The 20,697-nt window shown below is 35.9% G+C and overlaps 1 protein-coding gene across 1 annotated transcript in view; it reads left to right on the top strand.

Annotated features, from left to right (window-relative positions):
• USH2A (usherin) overlaps positions 1-20,697 on the top strand; it is a 387,112-nt gene that overhangs the window by 152,170 nt on the left and 214,245 nt on the right. The window contains exons 28-32 of the mRNA XM_008496570.2: positions 635-838; positions 959-1,039; positions 3,247-3,432; positions 14,848-14,961; positions 17,328-17,489. Coding sequence (XP_008494792.2) covers positions 635-838; positions 959-1,039; positions 3,247-3,432; positions 14,848-14,961; positions 17,328-17,489 — 747 coding nt within the window. The remainder of the gene's footprint in view (positions 1-634; positions 839-958; positions 1,040-3,246; positions 3,433-14,847; positions 14,962-17,327; positions 17,490-20,697) is intronic.

The raw sequence follows: 20,697 nt of genomic DNA, 5'->3' as shown, positions 1-20,697 counted from the left end.
TGTTTTTACTGCAAGTAACTAATTCAACACATTTGTAATGTTAGTAGGGATATTAAACACACAAACAGAAATACATGTACATATGCACAGAAATAAATATAAAATGAAATCACTTAAATTTTTCTCATAAATGAGCAGTCCAGGGTTATGTTTCTAGAGTCTGTTTGTAAGCAGCATACAGGCTAAATTCCCATTAGAATAGACTTATATACTGCTTTAATCTCCTGGATTTAATTATATTCTTATTCAGTATGTTCTTTTAAGTTTGAGGAAGACTGTATACTAACAAAATATTAGCAAGCAGCAGATAGCTGATTTGCAAATTCACAATCGCTTTTACAATAACAATTTTGAAGAGAAAAATGCCAGAAGAGAAAACAGAGAACTATTTCCTCATGGGATGGAATTGATAAAAATGAAAGTATAGTTCAGTAAGACAGGAACTCAACACTAGATTGCCACGAATTTTTACCAGCTTAGAATCTTGAAAGGTGGAACTGAATGTCATGTTGGAAGCTAACATATTCACATTACAGTCTTCAATGCTGAAAATATAAAATTGAAAGGCACAAAAGCGATTCTTAATTAATGATTGAAGCTCTTTATGTGATACTAATCCCTTACTGTTTGCTAGGTTTCGGTGGTTGCATGAAGGATGTTAAATTTACACGAGGTGCTGTCGTTAATTTGGCATCTGTGTCCAGCAGTGCTGTCAGAGTCAATCTGGATGGATGCCTATCAAGTGACAGTGCTGTTAACTGCAGGGGAAATGACTCCATCCTGGTATACAGAGGGAAAGAGCAGAGTGTTTATGAGAGTGGTCTGCAGCCATTTACAGGTAACACAGAGGTTCCTGAAATTAAATATATCATTTTTATTTAATTCTGGATTAATGTATTACCATGTTCAGTGTGTGCATTTTTTTTTCTCCTCTGTCCTTCTGTTGTTTTCGTTGAAGAATACCTTTATAGGGTGGTTGCCTCAAATGAAGGAGGATCAGTATCTAGTGAATGGACCCGTGTTCGTACAAGAGAATCAGGTAAACATTATTTTAAGCCTTATTTATTCTCATTTTTCATTAGCTATCTAATGTTGGGTAGGAAAAAAATCCTACCATATCACTTTTGAGTTGTGTAAGTCACATATTGTTTCTGAAGGAGCAAAACTGCTTAATGCTTTGAATAGGCACCAAATTCAGCTACATAGCATTCAGGCAAGTGTTTTTCACGCATAATTGAAGGTCTTTTCTAAATATATATTAGGTTATGTAATTGTGTGAGAGCAAAGAGTGTGAGAGGATTGAATTACATTAAATAAGAATAGCCAGGCATTTAGATGTGTTCATACTCACACACCTACATTCACCCTACCTGTGTCTACTCTGGTGAGTAAAACTGTATTTTTCTATGTATTGTGTAGTGCTACAAAATCAAGCATAAAGAGAGGAGAGATAATGGCATAGCAGGCACAAGCTGTGGAAGGTAGGAGGCAGTGTAATTAGGGAAAACAATCTTGTAAAAATTTTTCTTTACCTGCCCATGAGTATGCTGCTCAGTGCTGCTGTGTGACAGTTCTTTTCAAAAGTAGCCCATAGATTGTGAGTAAAAATATGGTAATACTTAACAGAAAAGAAGTTTGTGGCTTGTAGAGAGGGTTTCAAAGCAGCAACATAATACCTGCTGAGCCTTAAAGATCAAAAATTTTTCATATATTTTATTGAAGAAAATTTGAAGGATTTTTTTTTGTTGTTCAGTGCTTTATGCAACCTTTATTGATCCAGCAAGGTTTTGAAGATTTACAGTTCTGCATGTCTTATTTAACCAACTTCCCTTCTGTAAATTGAAGCCTAATTGCATTCCATTAGTGCAGATAATTCTTTTGATGCAAGATGTTCAATGTATGATCTTAAATAATTATAAGGCATCTGCATAAATGTTGGACTTATAAATACATTCTACAACTTACTGTTATTTTTGGTACTACCCAGAAGAGGGAAAGTACATGCATATTTTCATATCAATTGTCTGATGACTGTAGCTGACCACAACATTGAGCAGATACATATTCTCCAGGGTTGGAGAATAATTGCACTATTTAATTATTTTTGAGTTGGTTTTGTTATGTCCCCTATGAGAAGACCATCTGCTATACAGTACCTTACTTCACCCTGTGATACACTTCAGAACTAATAGAATCAATATATTGCAGTAGAAACTGAAGCTTTCCTAGATCATCATGTTCTTTCTTTACACAAGTATCACAACTTTGAGGTACTGTTACGCTTTATATTCTAGCACCTTTATAACAAATAAAGCTGCATCAATATTTAGTGAAGCTAAACAATAAAATGATGAAAAAGAGTTTATTTGATGATGAAAAAAGTGAATGATCATCAGCAGGGCTCAGGAGTCCACATGAATTTACAGCAAACTCATAATCCATCATTGTGCCATAGTGTTCCTTGGGCCTTTCCTCTGCATCCCTTCTGCAGTCATCTGTGATGAAGCTGTTATTGGCCAGACCTTTAGTTAGTATAGTGATATCTAACAAATAGTTAAAGATTATGGGAAATGTCTGGTTGTATTTATTTGTAAGTGTATGCATATATGAGCTTGGCTTTCCATTTTTTTTTAGACATATACATTTTTTTCTATTTATAATCTGGAATGATCAGGAGCAAAAGATTTTTACAAAAGGCCTTACAAATCTCTGCCTTTTCCTGAGACAGTTGTATGGTATTATGAAATTACGACAATAAATGGAAGAAGGTTAAATTTTTTAAAGTAAATGAGAATGTACATTTTAAGAAATGCTTAATAATTGCAGCATTCTGTAGCTTAAATACCCAACAGAGAAATATCAAACCCTTCTCTTTTGCAATGCTATTGTCCTTCATCTAGCTGTATAATTATAATGCCTGAACTTGTTAGCTACATGCAGCCCACCTCCTCTCTTTGTGACTGATGCTTAAATATGTTTGATACATTAAATATTTTTAGAAAATCGCAACAAGACAAGAAGGCATGTTATGTAGATGGATTTTTGATGGTTTTGAAATATAGCTTAAACTGAATAGCTCAAGATGTGCAGTCATATTAAATCAATGCTGAAAAGTTACAACTCTAATAAATTGTATTTATGCTAATGGTTGAGTCTGATTTACTGCAGCCATTAAAAGTGAAGAATAGGGGCAATAGTCTCCTTAGATCTGCCGTTTTCTCTATTTTCTATTTTATCCTTCTACAGTTCCACAAAATGTGCCAACTCCCTCAAGAGTTCACAGTATAAATGGTTACAGCATTGAGGTCACCTGGGACAAACCTGCTGGGGTCATAGGTGTAATTGAGAAATACATTTTGAAAGCATATGAAGAGGATGGTCCCAATGTACCCATCACTAGTGCTGAGCTTGCTGACACTACTATGCACACAGGTAAATGTTGTTAAGTACCATTTTTGAGGCACGTCTAAGAGCAGAGAATGCTTCTATCTCCATTTCTTCAGCTATAAAGTATTACATGTCTATTTTTATGTATACACAGCATATATAGTGTTTGTAATTGTGGTTTTTGGTGTCAGAATCACCATACCTAGTCATGTACTTACTTCAAGAAGCAGTAGAAATTAAGGTACAGTTCAAACACTAAAAAGCACTTTTATTTGAGCTATTCCTTTCCAGCCTAGTGATGCTTTGGAGGATAATGCTTTTTGTTTATTTGTTTGGTTTTTACTTAATATATCTAATTTTTTATTCCTCTCCAGCTGTTACATCCAGTTCACCTGAAAGTACTCTACATGTGGTTCCCATAAAATACTGTTTGGCTTGATGTATGAAGGCACTTTTGATAGACTTGCCTAATGTTGATCATATACAAATAAATATATGCATAAAAATCTAACTGATTTAACTAGGAACTGTGATGCATTTGTTTTAATCTGATACTTTGCTTGATACCACTGGAATGTGAAGATGAGTTATTAAGTAATACAAGAATCTGGGGCCTCTGGGGTTTACAGGATTTGGTCACTGTTGAGCTATGGGCTGTTGACAGAAGAGATGGACTCTCTGCTACATAGAGAACAGTTGGCAGCCTTTTTTCCTATCAGAACAGCATGAACTGGGCTTTCTACTCTTGACAGGAAGCTTTTGCTGGCTACCACAAAGTTGCCCAGGAAGGGAGCACATGCAGAGAACAGTCTCGATTATGTTATGTGATGTGCAAATGGGGCAATAGTATGAGAATCTTACTTACATTGTAACAAACTGTGACCAATAGATTTTTTTATATACTCTCTAGAATTATTTATATAATTCATAAGGGTTTAAAAAGTGGTAAGCACATTCTGCTCTAAACTGACACTTTGGTTTGGCTCAGCTTTGGACAATGAAACAATCTTAGAAAGTGCCTCTGGCTCTCAGACAGTATCTTATTGCTGCTTTCCAGAAGCCTGAGTAATATGTGCTGTACATATTGCATTGTTTCTCTTGCATAATGTATGTATTTATTTTCAAAAACAAACATGCACATATTTTATTTTCTTCAGTTTGAAATCTCTTGACTGATTGTGAGTAATATGCCTATGACACCCAAACTGCACAGGCTTTTTATTCTTACTGTGATTTCTTTGATGAGCTTGTTGATTGAATCCTCTTGATTGAATGTATGCTGTGAAACAATACAAATTATGTTACTAGAAATTAAAGACCTTATTGGCAACATATGGATGAGGTAGCTTGTTTGCAGCTGATGGTCAGAACAAACATTTTGTTTAAATTTGTTGCCATTGTGCCATGATTGTGTCAGGGTTGCTGACAAGTGTACACCAGACTGGATAGGTAAGAGGTTATCTACATGCAGCTTTCAAGAAGCAAATGAATAGGACACTCCTTTATATTAAATACTAAAGGGATCCCAGTTATTTTATAGCAGATAGCTGTTGAATACTGCAAAATAAAAGAACCCTAAGAACCTTAGAAAGGCAGTATTCAACCACTGACCTCTAATAATGTCAGATTGAAAATGCCTAGCGAGAAAATGTAAAAAATATTCTAAGCATAGAGCTTCCTGTTAATACAAATTCAGGTTTTAGTTTGTGGAATTCCTGAGCTGAAGGATGCATTTGGACCATCATGCTTAATGCACTGTGGTAGAATTGTCTTTCTATTTTTAATACATTTATGCTTATGGCTTCTGTAACTTTGGCAGTAAGTTTTCCAGTTCGGTCTTGTGTATGTGGAAGGAGTACTTCCTTTTGGTATATGTAACTGCTGCCCAATAGACTAGTTACAAATTTTCCAGTTTTGGCACTGTATGAAATATGTAATTCGTGTCTGCATGGTGAGGTCAGAGCTGAGACAGGTGAAAAATTGAGTCATTATCCTGAAATGATTTTACCTTCAGCCTGTTGATTTCAGTGAAGCCTGCACAGATGGATAAGTCTACGGACATTGAGAAATAGTTACAGATGTGAGACTCTCAAGAAAAGTTGTGAGTTTCCTGGTTAATCAAAGTTAATATAAACATAAACCCCCACCAGAAGATGTTGTATTTGCTTACTTTTCTTTGAGTTTTCTGAGAAGGGAAATTTTTCTTTTTTATTTCCAAACTTCAGAGAAATATCTTTAGAAGTGTCTTTGTTTAATTCCATAAGAAGATACTATACCACCCTTAACAGTGAGGCTTATATATGCAAGAGGAGATAAAAAAGCACCACATCTCTCATTGGGATGTTCATGAATCAACTCTGCTGTTTTTCCAATCCCTCCTTCAAATTTTCATTCACTGTTAAGCCTAGGCATTCCTTAACCTTTTGTTTGCAAAGATATCTCAGGGCTGACAACTCAACCTGTTTATCTCTTTTTTTTTTTTTTTTCCTTGCACCTTTTTATACCCATCTGTTATGTTTTGTTTTATGGTAAGACTGTAAATTCTTGTGAACAATTACCATAATCTGTCTGTGCACTTGGGTCCTGACTCATAACTGGACCTCAGTCACTTCCTAGAAGGCCTTCCTGTATGTGTTAAATTCAGAGGAAGTTGTAACTTTGTCAAAAAGAAGAAAAGCTGAGATACGTATTTAAGGTAACATAGGTCTTGAAATTAGCATAATACCATGGTCTCAAGTTTCTGACTCCTCATAAAGTCCATCAAAATCTGTCTCTTGTCATCTTCAAACTGTTTTTTCACTTTCATCCAAAGAAGATTCAGCAGATTTAAATGCTTAAAATGAAGTTCTGACTATTGAACTAGAAGTTTATTTGATGAGGTAGTATATTTCAATTTGGTGTTCAGAATCTGTAGTACAGGACAAAAATATAAAGTTAGAGTGCAAATTTTGGGGGTCCAAGGAGTACTGTGCTAGCCTATCTTGCCTTTACAGAAACATTTTGAAACGTTAGTACAATTTGGATGTACCCAGTCACACTCAGCAGAGTAATAAAGGAAATACAAACTCATGGCATCAAATAATTTCATTTCCGAGAGGCTGAGTTGCTGTACTCTGCATTCTAGTGTGTTCCACGTGCTGTTACTCTGCTGCCATCAAAATTTGCACTACAAATTAGAATCAGTACTTAAAAAAATGAAAGAAGTTTTAGAACACACTGTTCCAGTGAGGCTGGTGAGTAACTTGCTTCTGCTTTCTTTTGGAATACAAAATATCTCAAAAATCACAATATTGTTGTTGTTGGAAGAGACCTCTTGAGATCCCCTGTTCCATCCCTCTAGCTCAAGGAAGGTCAGCTGGAACAGGTTTCCCAGAACCATGTCCAGTCATGTTTTGAATATGTCCACAGATGGAGATATTCCTCTGTGTTTCAGTATTTGACCATCCTCACAGTGAAAAGGAGTTTTCTTGTGTTCAGGTGGAATTTCATGTTTGTTTGCACCCGTTGACTTTTAGCCTGTCACTGGGCACTTCTGAGAAGAGTACTGCACCTTCTTTGGTCTCTTTCATAAAGTATTTATACACATTGATAGATTATCCTGAGCCTTCTCTTTTCTGGGCTGATTGGTCCCAGCTCTCTTATCCTCTCCTCATAAGAAACATGCTTCAGTCCCTTTATCAGGTTAGTGGTCCTTTTGTATCACCCACAAACATGTTGATCATGCACACTTTCCCCCATCATCAAGGTCGCTAATTGAGATGTTGAACACTGTTGTCCCAGGTATGAAGCCCTGGGGTACACCACAGCTGTCTTCCCTCTAACTGGATTTTATGCCACTGATCACAATCCTCTGATGCTTCTCCTGTCAAGCATATCTGAGAAAAACATTTTATAATTCAGATCACTCTCACTGTAGAATTTAGGAGATCCATGAGCCTCTAAATTTGACTAACTTCCAGTTCTGGCTAGTGAAGAATGACAGCAACAGCAGCAAATAATATTTACACAAAATATCCTGCAAAAGAATGCACAAACATTTGGTATTCCTGTTAGAGACTCTTAATTTTGTCTGTGTTTTGCAGTTCATCCTGCCTGTGTCATGGCTGCAGTAGCCAAGTGCTGAAGTTGTGGCCGTATATGCAATAACAAGAAAAATGCTGACGGCTTCCCCTCTGCATTCTCACAGTCACCATTCCTTCCTTCCCATGACATGTGTTTGTAATTACTTTTCACCTTTTAGTCTTTTATGCTCAGCAGATGAGTATTTCAGGAAAAGTTAATTTAATGATTTAATATGGTTAATCAAGGCGGCTCGCCTGCACCTCGGCTTTGAAAGCTCTGTAGCTAGGGAGTCTCTCAGAAGAGGAGAAAGTGCCTTCTGCCAGGGACTGACAGAGCTCAGAGAAATGGTGCCCTCAGGGAGAGCTCTGCTGGGCCTGAGCAGGTGCTGTCACTGTCCCCTGCACCATGACCAACCCCTCTGGTGGAACAGGCCCCACAGTATTGCCCAGGGCACTGAGAGTCCTGGAGCAAGAGATGAGGGCGGCTGCTCCCCATGGCTTGGGAGCTGTCAATGGCCACCTCACAGGCCAGGGAGTGCCTGAGCAGGTGGGCTGAGCCTAAAAGAAGAGTTTGCTGTCTGTGGTAGCCCTTAGAAGTCATAAAATCAAATTGGTGGCAAAAGACCTAAGATCATGAAACTCAACCATTAAACTAACTCTACTGAGTCTGGTGCTAAACCATGTTCCTGAGCACCACATCTATACATCTTTTAAAAGCCTCCAGGGATGATTCAACCACCTGCCTGGGTAACCTGTTCCAGGGCCTGGCAATCCTTTCTTTAGGTGAAGTTTCTTCTAATATCCAATCTAAACCTCCCGTGGTACAACTTGAGGCAATTTAATTTCATTCCAGCACTTGTTACTAGTGAGAAGAGACCTCACCTACATCTCTACAACCTCCTTTCTGTTAGCTGGAGAGAGTGATAAGAGTGATAAATGCTGATTACATTGATTTACATGAGGCCTGTGAGCTATTTACCAAATCCTGGTAGTTTGCCACATGAAATCAGTAATGAATGACTTGGGTATTACTTTCATACACTAGAAATTGCTTGAGAACTCTTGGTTTGTACAAATTTGTTACTCTCAAAACACTGCTATGTTGCAATTAATGAGGCTTTTGTAAACTTGTAGAAAAGAGCTGCTAACCAACTAAAGTAAATGTATATATTATCAAAGTACTAGGAGGATTCTCAAGTCCATACTCCAAGTTGGGACAAATTTCTAATGTTTTAAAAACATTCCATGAAGATACAAAGAGACAACATATTAACCAGATCTGGTATATATAGCTTATATTTACTTACAACTAAAATCTGACAGAATGTTTAAAGTAATGGAAGCTGGAACATTGTATTGTAAATATGGCTTTCAAAAGGTCTTCAAGTGCTTGAACCATGCCCAAATATAAAGATGGTTGTTACTTTCAGCTATACTTTATCATAATTTTGTAGAAGTAACCTTTGATCAGAAGCACAGATTGATGACAGAAAACATACAAGTATTTCCTATAGCCACAAGGATGTCCACGTGCACTTTACAGTTCTGTGCCACTATGTGTGAGGTGTGGGAGGCTCTATACCTCTTTCCTACACAAAGGGGTATCATGTACTGACACCCATGTAATCATTATGGATGTAATGCTTGTTGTTGGCCTCTTTTGTCCCTCTGGGTGTCATAAGGAGTTTTGGTCTCTCCATCTCTCCCAGCTATATGTCTGCACAGCTCTCTGTGGCAGGAGCTGCAGCTCAGCCCCTACTCAGATCCCTGTTTGTGGCAGCTAATGCAACATAGGATAACCAGTAGATGGGTCTGTGAGTTGTCAGGTATGACTCCTAATGACTCTGATTTAGAATGGCAGAATGTATGTTCGTATCTCCTTTCATTTAGCTTGTTTTAGCAGACTGGCAGCATGGTTTTCAATATACACATTTTAAAACATAAACTATATCAATGTTCTGCAATATCAAGGTTCTAACTTGGTAAAGTTTAAACCTACATGATTTTTTTTTTCAGTTCAATGCTGCTGTATTTATATATTTATTTATATGAAATATAAATTGCTTGATTAAATAAACCTGTATATTTTATCAACATTATATCAACTCTTAGATATGTACCAATAGTTTTATTAACAAAAAGAAATAATTTTCTTAATATTTGGGAGGATGGAAAGATATATGTTTTTTACAGATATACTCAAAGAAGTTTGCCAAAAAGTTATCAGCCTTTCTGCAAACTTCTAAAATTAATTATCCTGCAGAAAATGAGCAATGACAAAATGCTCTGGAAAAGTAACAGAGTGACAGATATTACAGAACCAAACCTCTCTCTGGTTAATTAACTCCCAGTGCAAAATTGCACTTTTGGGCTAAGGTTTTCTACAAAATAAAGCAGCCAGAGGGTTTCCCTGTTTTATGGGGGCTGTGATAGGCTTTCTTGAACCATTGCACCCTGAACTGAATCTGCAAGGCTAGTGGAGGTTCTGCATGATTGGTTTTGAAATTTGTTGGGAAAGAAGGATCATCCAAGCCACAGAAACCAATAGGTACCCACCCTCTTGTTCAATAACTCTTCAAAATACTGCGACAGATACAGTTTGCAAGGTGGGAGATACTTTAAAAACGCAGCTGTATGCAACAGATTGATGTCCATGGGCTTTCAGTCCAGAAATGTGTTATGTAGAAGGTGCCTCTACTTAAATAGTTTTTGCTACAATCTGTTGGAAACACAAAGTCATCTGAGAACTTCCTTTTCTGGCCAGTGGACTGTGATTAAATGTACTGTGGCAATGATTCATCTCGACACACAAGTACACAAGTGACTTGGTTGGGCAGATGCTGTACAACCTCAGGCATTCAAGTTGGCTAAATAGTCTTTAGGCTTGGGGAGGGGAAATTTGGTGATTTTTAAAAAGAGATTAAACAAGAATTAAGGTAACTCTATAAGGTCAGGTGTTTCTATTGCAATGTATCTACTTGAGAGTAGATCCATATGAAACCGAGTATTATAGAAAAAGTGAAAAAGTGTCAAAAAAAAGTCCCTTTGGCAAAAAATGCACCCAGCTTGTGAAACAAATGGAATTTTTATGGGTAAGCTCTGTGGCTGGCTTTGGAAATCCTAATATTCAGTGGCAGAGCTAGGTTTTCAGGCTGCATGTGAAAACAGTGATTGGTTATGCTTATAATTAGCTAAAATTACCAGTAAAAAAAATAAATAAATTGAACTAGCCTTAAACAATGGCCTCTTCTACCATTTTAGCAGCATTTTTTTTTTTTTTTTGTGGAAGTGAGGAAAAGTCTTCAGTATTTTTAAGATTACATAGCTTTTTTTTGTGTGAGTTGTGTGTGGGCAAGTACATTTAGTTTTGGTTTTATGAGAAGGCTCCTTCAATAACTGTTTTAAAAAGTTCACCTCAACTTATATTTGCTTAGCCAGCACATTATGCAAAGTAAGAGCTCTATAAGCTACTATAAACAAGTGTGTCTTTTAATTTCTGAAGACTTGGTGATGTTTTGAAACTTTCTGAAAAAATAGGGTGACAGATTGAAACAGTGAAGCAGCTGCTTTTTAACTGGATGAGCAAATTGCTAAAATATTGTAATTGCCTCTGAATCTATTTTTCAGTGGTTTTGGACAGAATTAGCCCTCATCCCTTAGTGGTAAAACTTTTTTTTTTTTTCTTTGATGAGAAGTTCTGCTTTTCCACAAAAAATCTGTCAGAATACTGTGGAATCTGGCTGAATTATCTGCCTATATGAGACCTCCTTTTTAGATGTGCTGAACAAAAGAAATGTTTCATGGCCTATGCATTAAAATGATGAATGGAGTTGATATAAAGATGCAACTAACTCTGACTAGTGCACACATCCATTTTACCATAAATTCATTGTTGACCCTTTTCTGCTGTCCATGTCAATGTTTTTATCCCTTATCTGCAAGAATGAACCTAGCATTTTGTCTCTGAAACAACTCTAAACCTCAGCTTTAAATATTGAAAATAATTAAAGATCATTTAAATAAAAGTATAGAAAATTAAATACTAGTTTTGCATATAAAGTGAGCTTAATGTTCTAGGTGTGATTCCAGATCGCTCTTTTAGACTGTTAACTTTACATTCATATTTAACAAATGACATTATTCAGTTTCATGGGGTCACTGTGTCAAAATGTCTGTGTTAGAACTTTAATTTATTTCCAAAGGTTCTTTGAGTGGGCAGATAGGAGTGGTGTGTTAGAATGATTTACTGTCTCTGATTCCCCATGTGGATTTTAAGGCTTGGAACGTAGTCGATGATGTAAATTTTGACTCTAGATGGATTCAGCTGCTTGGTAGTGGCAGGCTGAATAAATGGGGCTCATGTCCCAAATGTGGGAGGCTGAGCCTCTTCTTAAATATTGATGGTGCCTCTAATTCTCTCTTGATCAAAGTGACAATTTACCTACCTCTGTCCTGATTGCGTTATTAGAATATATGCAAGTGTGGTTGTGGCCAAGTTTTTCTTTGTTAGTCCCATCTTGCAAAGTCTGATGGACTTTTATCAGATCAGCAATTCTTAGTTATAGACAAGAGGTGCCAGTCTGACTGTGTGATGATTGAGGAGGTGGAGATAGTTCTCTAAAGCTGTCAATGAATGTCATTGGACCAGAGGCAAAATTTATTTTGCTGTGCTATAAATAAATTCATGTGTATCCGTGATGATATGGGACTGCTGACTTTGTACTCTAAGATAGTCAGGCACCAAGTGTAAATTTCACTGACTGACTAAAAGTGCAGAGGAAATGAGTGGGTAATGAGAGCAGAGCAGCCAGTTCTTTAATTGAATTAAAAGCTGGGTGACACCAATGCAGACACCTGTACAATTACAGACAGGCCAAGGTGTTTACCATTGCTGTACAAGCGATTTGAAGATGACAGAAATCTTTCCGCCCACAGATTAACATAATGAAGGAGAACAGATTACAGTGGATGCTGGCCAAACAGATAGGTTGGCAGCTGAGAAAAAAGTAGTTTGCTGAAGTATGTAAATAAAATCTGTGCACTTGCTATTGCCTACCTTTGCAGCACATCTGTTTCTTTGTGAAAGAAAATAGTGCAAGAGCTCATGTGAAAGAAAAACATTAATTAGTAAATTAACAAATTATTTTTTAAATTGCCGCCTTTGCTGAACAGTTTTTTTAATGTAAACCTCCTGCTGCAGAGGGTTTTTTTTTTAATTTTTTTTTTTTTTGTTTTTATTTTTTATATTCTCACTGTCCTTTACAAGCCTATCTATGCAAGATACTCTCTGTTGCTCTGCAGGTGCTTTATATAAAACCTTTCTACTTTGTCAAAAGTAAACCAAATAGCCCAATCCAAACCTTCAGCAGCTATGGGCCTCTTTCTGGATATATCTACTGTAGCTATCAGTGCCTGAAGCCATAGATGACCCCACAGAATGTCTTCCATCAGGAAATGCAAGGAGCATTAATTCACTGCTTCATACAAAAAGAGTGCTACAAGTGCTAAATGTACAAATAAAACTCAATTGCTTCCTAAAACACAGCAGAGCGAATAGAGGTGCCATATACACTATACTATGCTCCTCTTAACCAAGAGCTTGCAAATATCAGAGTATTTGGTTTCTGTATGTGTTTATTTGCTAAAGGTGATTTCAACAGTACCTTTAATACTTCCCTGGGTTTAACCCTGTATGAGCTAGAAATAAGTTTTATGCAAAAAACTGGGTTTTTTGACTGAAGAAATTTCTGTCTTGATGAATTTATACCAGATTTCAGTATTTCTGTTGTACAGGACCACTACAGCTTAAAATTATTTTTGAATTATTTTCTATTTTTGAATGCTCTTGAAAATATTTGTCTTCCATGATAAGATTATGGGCCCACTTCTTTGGGCTGACAAAACATTTGTTTTCTCTCTTGTCGTGTTTATGTTAGATGGGAAGATGTCAGTACTCCACTGTTAACTAGGGATTTGCAAAACCAAAACTGTAGACAAAGAGAATAAATTCTGATCAACCAGTTTTAGTTTTACACTACTCTGTAGTAAACAGAGTACTTCTGGCTACTTCTGAATATCTCTTTGTATGTATGAGTAGAACTGGACCTCTGAGAATGCAAATATAAAGATCATTGCAATGCCAGCCTTTGACATTTTTGGATTAATGACAAGACACAAACATTGCTAGTTCAGTGAAAGCTAATATGTTTTTCATGTGAACACATGTATTAGTAAATGCAACACAAACATACATAGACTTAGACTTTGTCTTAGAAAATTTTATATTTATACTGCAAGTCCCAGAATCTAGTTCTTCTTCCCCATCCTTTTTTTTTTTTTTTTTTTTTTTTTTTTTTTTTTTTTTGTGAGAATAGAGCTTACATGTGGAAAAAAGACATTTTTAAAATGCCACTCAAATTTATGCTGCTTTCTATGTGGATATTCAATAAAGAGTAATAAAGACCAATTTCTTCTACCTGTTTGTGTACATGTAATGCTGAGGCGGTTTGTACTTGGAAGGTCTGGCCAAGAATTGTGGTTCTCTGAGATACTCTTGGCATGTAAGCTACTTTTTAAAATCCCAGTGTCAGACATTTCCAAAATAACATAGTTTGCTTTTTTTTTTTTTTTTTTTTTATGAAACACCCCATTGATTTTACTAAAAGCTGTAAGAATCAAGGTAAGAACATGGTTTGTAATAACCCTTGACATGAATTGGCCTTCTTTTAATTGCTACTGTGTTTTCATTCCATAGTAATTTACTGTCAAACCTACTTTGAAATCAGAGCTGCTGATGTTTCTGAAAATGACTGCAAACCACATACATTTTCCCATGAATCCCTTCTGTATATTGCAGTTCAAAATATTGTGTAACTTCCTGAAGTGGTGAGCAGTGATCTGTTGCATTCACTATGACAAGTAGCTGATCAATACGTGGGAATCTAGCAACTTCTCTTCACTAACATAAGTAGAGCCTGAAAAAGCATAAGATTACAGATCTTTTTCTTAGTTCTAAACCCTCGGGTACTCTGTCACCTGAACTATGTTACTGCATAGGAAATGTATGGTCTACGTTCTGCCACTGAAGTAATGGAACACAAGCTGAATGTTTCATACAAAAAGGGTATTTCAGTTTACTGATTAACAGGGGCAGCAACACTGGAGAGGAAGTGTTAAAAAAAAAAAAATTAAGAATGGTATAAAATTTGCTAAATTTGCTTTTCAAAATTATGCTGATATCTTGGCAAAATAAAAATAAAACCTTAGAATAATTTTTCTTTTCTGACTGTGACAGTGGAAGCCTGTGACAGAAAACTTGAATTTTTTGTGTCTGTCTGTGTATGTATGTCTTCAGTCTGTATGCTGTACATGCATAACACCTTGCTTTCTTCTGTTGCAGGCATATTGACAGGCTTGCATCCCTTCACAAACTATGCTGTAACCCTAACTGCTTGCACTTTGGCTGGCTGTACTGAGAGCTTGCATGCATTGAACATCTCCACTCCACAAGAAGGTAAAGTAATTTCAAAGGTCTTGACTTCCACATTTCAGTCATGAATAATAAAACAGGAGAAGAGCTAAATGCTGCAAAGCCATTTGCTGGAAAACCCCAACCTAATTTGATGACAAAGTGCATTGCCAGACCATAATTGCTCCATTTTTTGGGGGGGTACGAAAATGAATCAAACTCCATACCCTTTAATGACATGCATCTTTAATAGCTGTAATGCAGATTAATGGGCTTTTTAATTGCTGTTACATTGTTCATGCAAGAGCCTTGTCATTAATATGAAGCATCTGAAAGATTAATGAAAGCTTCCTCATTTTACTATGGCTCAGAAGTAAATCTAGAGACAGTCTGACTAAAAAGAATTGATTGTATGGCACAGTATGAAATTGAGAATCAAACGGTTGATTTCCATGGTTTCTTTTAACTGCTAAACACCAGCAATAGGCAACATAATTTCAGTGTGATGAAAACTGCAAATGTCGATTTAGCTATTTATTAATCACTGCTCAGATTTTCTCTTTTTTTCCCTAAAAACTTTTGCATGTTGTTGTGCTCAAACCTACAGGTTGTGAATGCAAATTAAGTTTTTCTATGCTTACTTTATGAACTCGAGCAGGAAGAAAGAAAATACATTACGGTTCTGACTAAGACTAGACTGATAAGTTACACACATCAATTACTGGAGCAAATGCTCCCAAAATATCTGTGACATATCTAACTTCACTCTCAATTAAACATAAAGTCCATATCTCCTGGTTCTATCATCCTAAAGCCATGTTAAACCAGTTAAAATCATCAGTTACTCCAAATACTCACCAGTAGAATAATAAAGTCTTTGACATATATTTATAGGACAGTAGTTAATCTTCCATGATATGCAGTAGTTTTCAATTTTCCCTCCCTCCCACAGTTCTTTGGTTTATCTTTGCATGTAAACTTGATAGTACCAGTAAAGCAAATAAAATTTTTTGCATGAAGTTATGTGAGTCACAATCATACTGATTGAAAGAAGGCTGGAGTGTTGAACTGCTGCCAAAGAAGTTAGTCATGCAAGGTACTGTCCTGATGAGGACAGTCCTAAAAATTGTAGTGTAACACTGATGGAACAGTATTTTGATGTGAATGTTTCAACAACTGCCAGCAGCACCAGTCAAATCAAAACCCAATTATCACCTCTCGGAAGTTCTATATAAGCTGACTGAGTTTTTCTGGTGATATTATCTGTGAGCTTCTATAGCCTCTGAGAACTAAATACAAAAATATAAATATAAAATACCTAAACATAAAATACAAAATTCTACATTTTTTTCTGCTGTAATATATAAAGTAAGAAGTAAATTGTTGATGTCTGCTTTCTCATCTTAGTGAATTTAGCAAGAATTCTTAGGTGTGATTGAGAAAAACATCCATTTTGTTCAGATGAGCTGTCATATTCAGAGGGTTTAGGCAAAAATATATATATATATCTTTTTTTTCCCCAGAGTTCAAATAAAGCTGTGGGAACATGTGTTTTATGCCTCAAAAGAACTTAACAAAAAGTCAATGTGTGGAGTTTCTATTTCTGGATGCTCTTGTTGCATTCTCTTAGTAACAATGAATTGAGGATACAGAACACAGACACCATATCACACCCTCCAGCTATCCCTGTTTCCCTATTGAAACATTCATTACTTTATATTGTTTTCATATTGCCAGCCACTGCTAGTTATTGTTTTAAATTGCTAGCACAGAGCTTGTAAATTACAAGATATTCCTCCCAGACTACAGGCTGAGTTCTGCTCCTCTTGTGGTATTCAGTGGGGTTGCTTGTGCTCCTTGAATTTAACTCATTGGAACAGTGAGAAAACTCACCTTTAAATTATTACCCATTGCCAACTTCCAGTATATTACATACATAAAATCTCTGCTAAACAAACATTATTAAGTGTATTGAATTATGAAAAGTTTGAAATAGGGGTAGTGCCTAGCAATACAGCATCTGCATTTGTGATTACAAAGAATTATCACTTTGTCATTAGGAATAAAAATCTTGAAGGAAGAGTAAATAGTTTTTACCAAAAAAAAAAAAAAAAAAAGGATAAAATTATGTGCCTCTCCTTATGCTCAGTGTTATCAAACCAGAATGATAAAGCCACCTAAGCATAATTATTCTCCTACAGAGCAAGGAGTATATCCTTGTCTTTCACCAAAGTTTCTGTTTGTCTAGGAAAGGTCACATGTAGTAGGTGAATTCTCAAAATACTGATATGCTGAGAGCATGAAATCTCTTCTGAATGTGAGCTTTACCAAAAAATCATTCTGGTAGTAGTTGAAGTTATTTGTTATTTTTGGAAATAAAATACAGTATGTTACATGTTTTTTTTTGCCAGCCCCTGAAGATGTACAACCACCCACAGCAATATCCTTTCCCACATTCTTACTGATGAGTTGGAGTCCACCAAAAATACCAAATGGCATTATTACACAATATACTTTATATATGAACAGAGTACCAATTTATTTTGGGAACCGAACCAAATATGTTGTAAAAGGTGAGTTCTGTGCCAGGGAGCATGTCAGATGGGTATCTCATAGATGCTATGAGCAAATATATGACTCATCCCTTGTTTCAGAGGAAAAGAAAAATAAATTTAAAATAGATTGTATGCACTTTACATGCTGATGGGTTCCTTGTTTTAAAGAATTCTTCACAGAACTGTCTGTTGGGATTTTAATAAATTATTGCTGCCGTAGTGTAGTTAAATCTTGTGGTATTTTGTCCTCTTTCACAGGACCTGGGTCATCTTTTTAATGTTTTTATAGCTTTTCTGATCTCATAGCATCCATCTTTCAAAACAAGTTGACTGTAAGCTCTTGAAGACAGGATATGATGTACAGGTTTAATAGCTTTTCCTACTGTCTTAGATGCTCTTAATTACAGAGATATTGTGTTACTTTCCTAAGTGACCCATGTTTAATTAATTTGTAAAAGCATAAGCTAATAATCCACTTTCTAGCGAACACCGTTATGCGATGTGTCAACAACCACGTTATATCAGTACACTAAAACTATTACAGAAAAGCTCAGTGGCTGTTATTGGGCAGTACAGTGAAGCATGGTAATCGGACTTCCTATTGTAATATAATTGCTGTAGCTTATTCAAAGTTATTTATTCAAAGATAATTCAAACAATAACAACCAGAAAAAAAACCAACCCAAAAACCCAAGAAAAACTTATGAGCGGGAAGTACCATCGCACAACATAAGCACTCTTGTGGACCCAACAGAGTTTGTAAATGATAGTAGATACAAGTGAAAATAAAGCATTTCATATCAGGCAAGAAAAAGGGTATCAAGACCCTACTTTCTTTTTAATCTAAGGCCTTAAAATTCAAAGGCATTTCTGCATCTTGAGTTAGTATAAAACGTATTTAAAAATTCATATAGTTCAAATTTCTTTGCCTTGAACAGGCCATAAGATACTGGTGTGGTGGTTCAGTTTTGACACTGAAAAATGAATCCTGTTAGAGAATCTCCTGAAGGCTGTTGATGATTGCTATAATAAATAGTGCACACTTTAAGTCAAACTTTTTCAGTCTGTATTCAAAGGTAATGGATTTTTCGTAACCATAGTAACCTTACTGTATTTCTGGAAAAATACACAAGGTATATACTTTCTAGTTTTATTTTTGAATATAAACTACCACATTATGTATTACTAATAATATGAAAAATAGGATATAGGTTAGCATAATGACAGCTCAAACAAGTGTGCATTTTTCTTCTGCAAAAAAAATAAATATTTATCAAAAGTATAGGTTCAATTAATTTCTCCCCCATCCCCCCAGTTTTCTGGTATTCTTGTAGTGCCATTTATCTTTTTTGCAAGATCTCCATTAATCTCTTATTGCCATACCAAAACACTGTTTTTAAGAATTTTGAAGTTCAAATAGTTGTGTTTCCAGTCTTATTAAAATCATTACTGAAAGTTTGTCACAGGTAATTTTACTGATGTGTTCATCTGCAACTCGGTTATAGATTGACAAGCAGTATAAAACATTTGAAGAAATGTTCACTATAATATATTCTGGTTTCTTTTGGTTTTAGATTAATGTCTGATTGAATCCTGACTCATAGCCAAAATGATTGCTTATTGAAAGAAATCATGGTTCCAATTTTCTTTGAAAATACAGAAAAATAAGAATAAAAAGGGACCAGAACTTGAATCCTTGTATTCTACCTCTAAATCTTCAAAGACATCAGAATACTTTTAGATGAACTGGCCTCAGGAAAATTTATCAGGTTCATATGTTTCTTGGCAGAGCTTTTGTTGCGTTTATTTAGAAATTATTTATTTACATATATAAATATTTAATTTTTCATATTTTTGGTCCTGTTGAGCATTTGATAACTTTGATTTCAACTGTGTTTTGGGCAGGCATAATCTAGAGAACAGAGAATCTTGACTATTCAAAAGAAAAGGCTAATGAACCGTATTGGTTACCCTCCGTAATACTGCACAGGAGGAGCCACTCTTGCCTGCCATTCTGAACATGGCATGGAGATCAGCCTGTGTACTTTGGATATATTTTATTTAGCTGCCAGTTTCTCACTGCCTGAGTGGGAAGAGGTGATCTGAGCCAGCAGGCTGGGATTTGAGTCACTAAAAATCCCCATCATTCTGAGCCAGGTTTACTCAAGATCTTGAATAGATCTGTGTATAACTTTAATTTGACCCCTTTTTGCTTCCTTTCAGACCCCAAGATTTTCTTCTTTGTAAGCTAGAGGTAAAAGATGTATAATTTTTTTTTTCCATGGGATATGGTTTTACAGTGAAAAGTTGCAGCTTTCCATTGTTATATATGTCTCCTACCTTTGTGGCCTTTTCCCATATTACTATCATTTTCCTTTCAGTATTTAAGGGTTGGACTTGATGATCTCTGAGGTCCCTTCCAACCCAGTCGACTCTATGATTCTATGATTTAGCCTAGTGATGTGACTTACTGTCTCAACAGAATGTGTTATTGGCCCTAAACAGAGACAGAGTTCATTGTCTCTGACATGTTTCCTGTATATTCTCCAAAATAATTTTCCTAATTTAATAACTATATGACTGAGTTCATGTCTGTACCATAAAGTCATAGATTCTATCTGGTTTGTGAAGTGCCGTATCTATTGAAATGTTCTTCATAAAAACCTTACTTTTTAGGAAGGCATCAAGTATGTCTGAAATTAGGGCTCCATGTAATTTCACTTCAGACCATGGAAAGTAGCAGCAGTTTACACCCATTTTAAGTAACCCATAACTCAAAGAGGGCTATATATCAACACCATAATTTCAAATATATTGTTAATTTAGTTTTTGATCTTGACAGTTGTTGAGGGCTCAAAATACTCATTGATTTTCATGGGAATTCAAGTGTCTGTTTCCTCTAGGGGGTGAGCTGTGATTAAAAAGAAAACTCTTTCAAAGCACATATGGCAAATGTACACATTACCACACTGAAAAGGAGGACCCATTAGGCATCCATCATCCATTAGCACTTTTAAATATTGTCTCTATATTGACGAATTCAGGGTTTTTTTTATTGTGAGTAATAAAACACTGAAATGAAGCCAGTCTCAATACTGCAACATCTTTGTTATCTGTCTGGCTGTGATTTTTCTGTTTCCCACCTTTATGCAGTTGCAGTATGAGGTATTACTTCCTCACGCAATTCGGGTGCTAGTTCACATCCTGAATTCCAGTGAAAGCCTAA

Source organism: Calypte anna, chromosome 3 (genome assembly GCF_003957555.1).
Source record: "Calypte anna isolate BGI_N300 chromosome 3, bCalAnn1_v1.p, whole genome shotgun sequence".
Taxonomy (NCBI): Eukaryota; Metazoa; Chordata; class Aves; order Apodiformes; family Trochilidae; genus Calypte; species Calypte anna.
The sequence above is the reverse complement of the archived record's forward strand: the minus strand, read 5'-3'. Positions and strand labels throughout refer to the sequence as shown.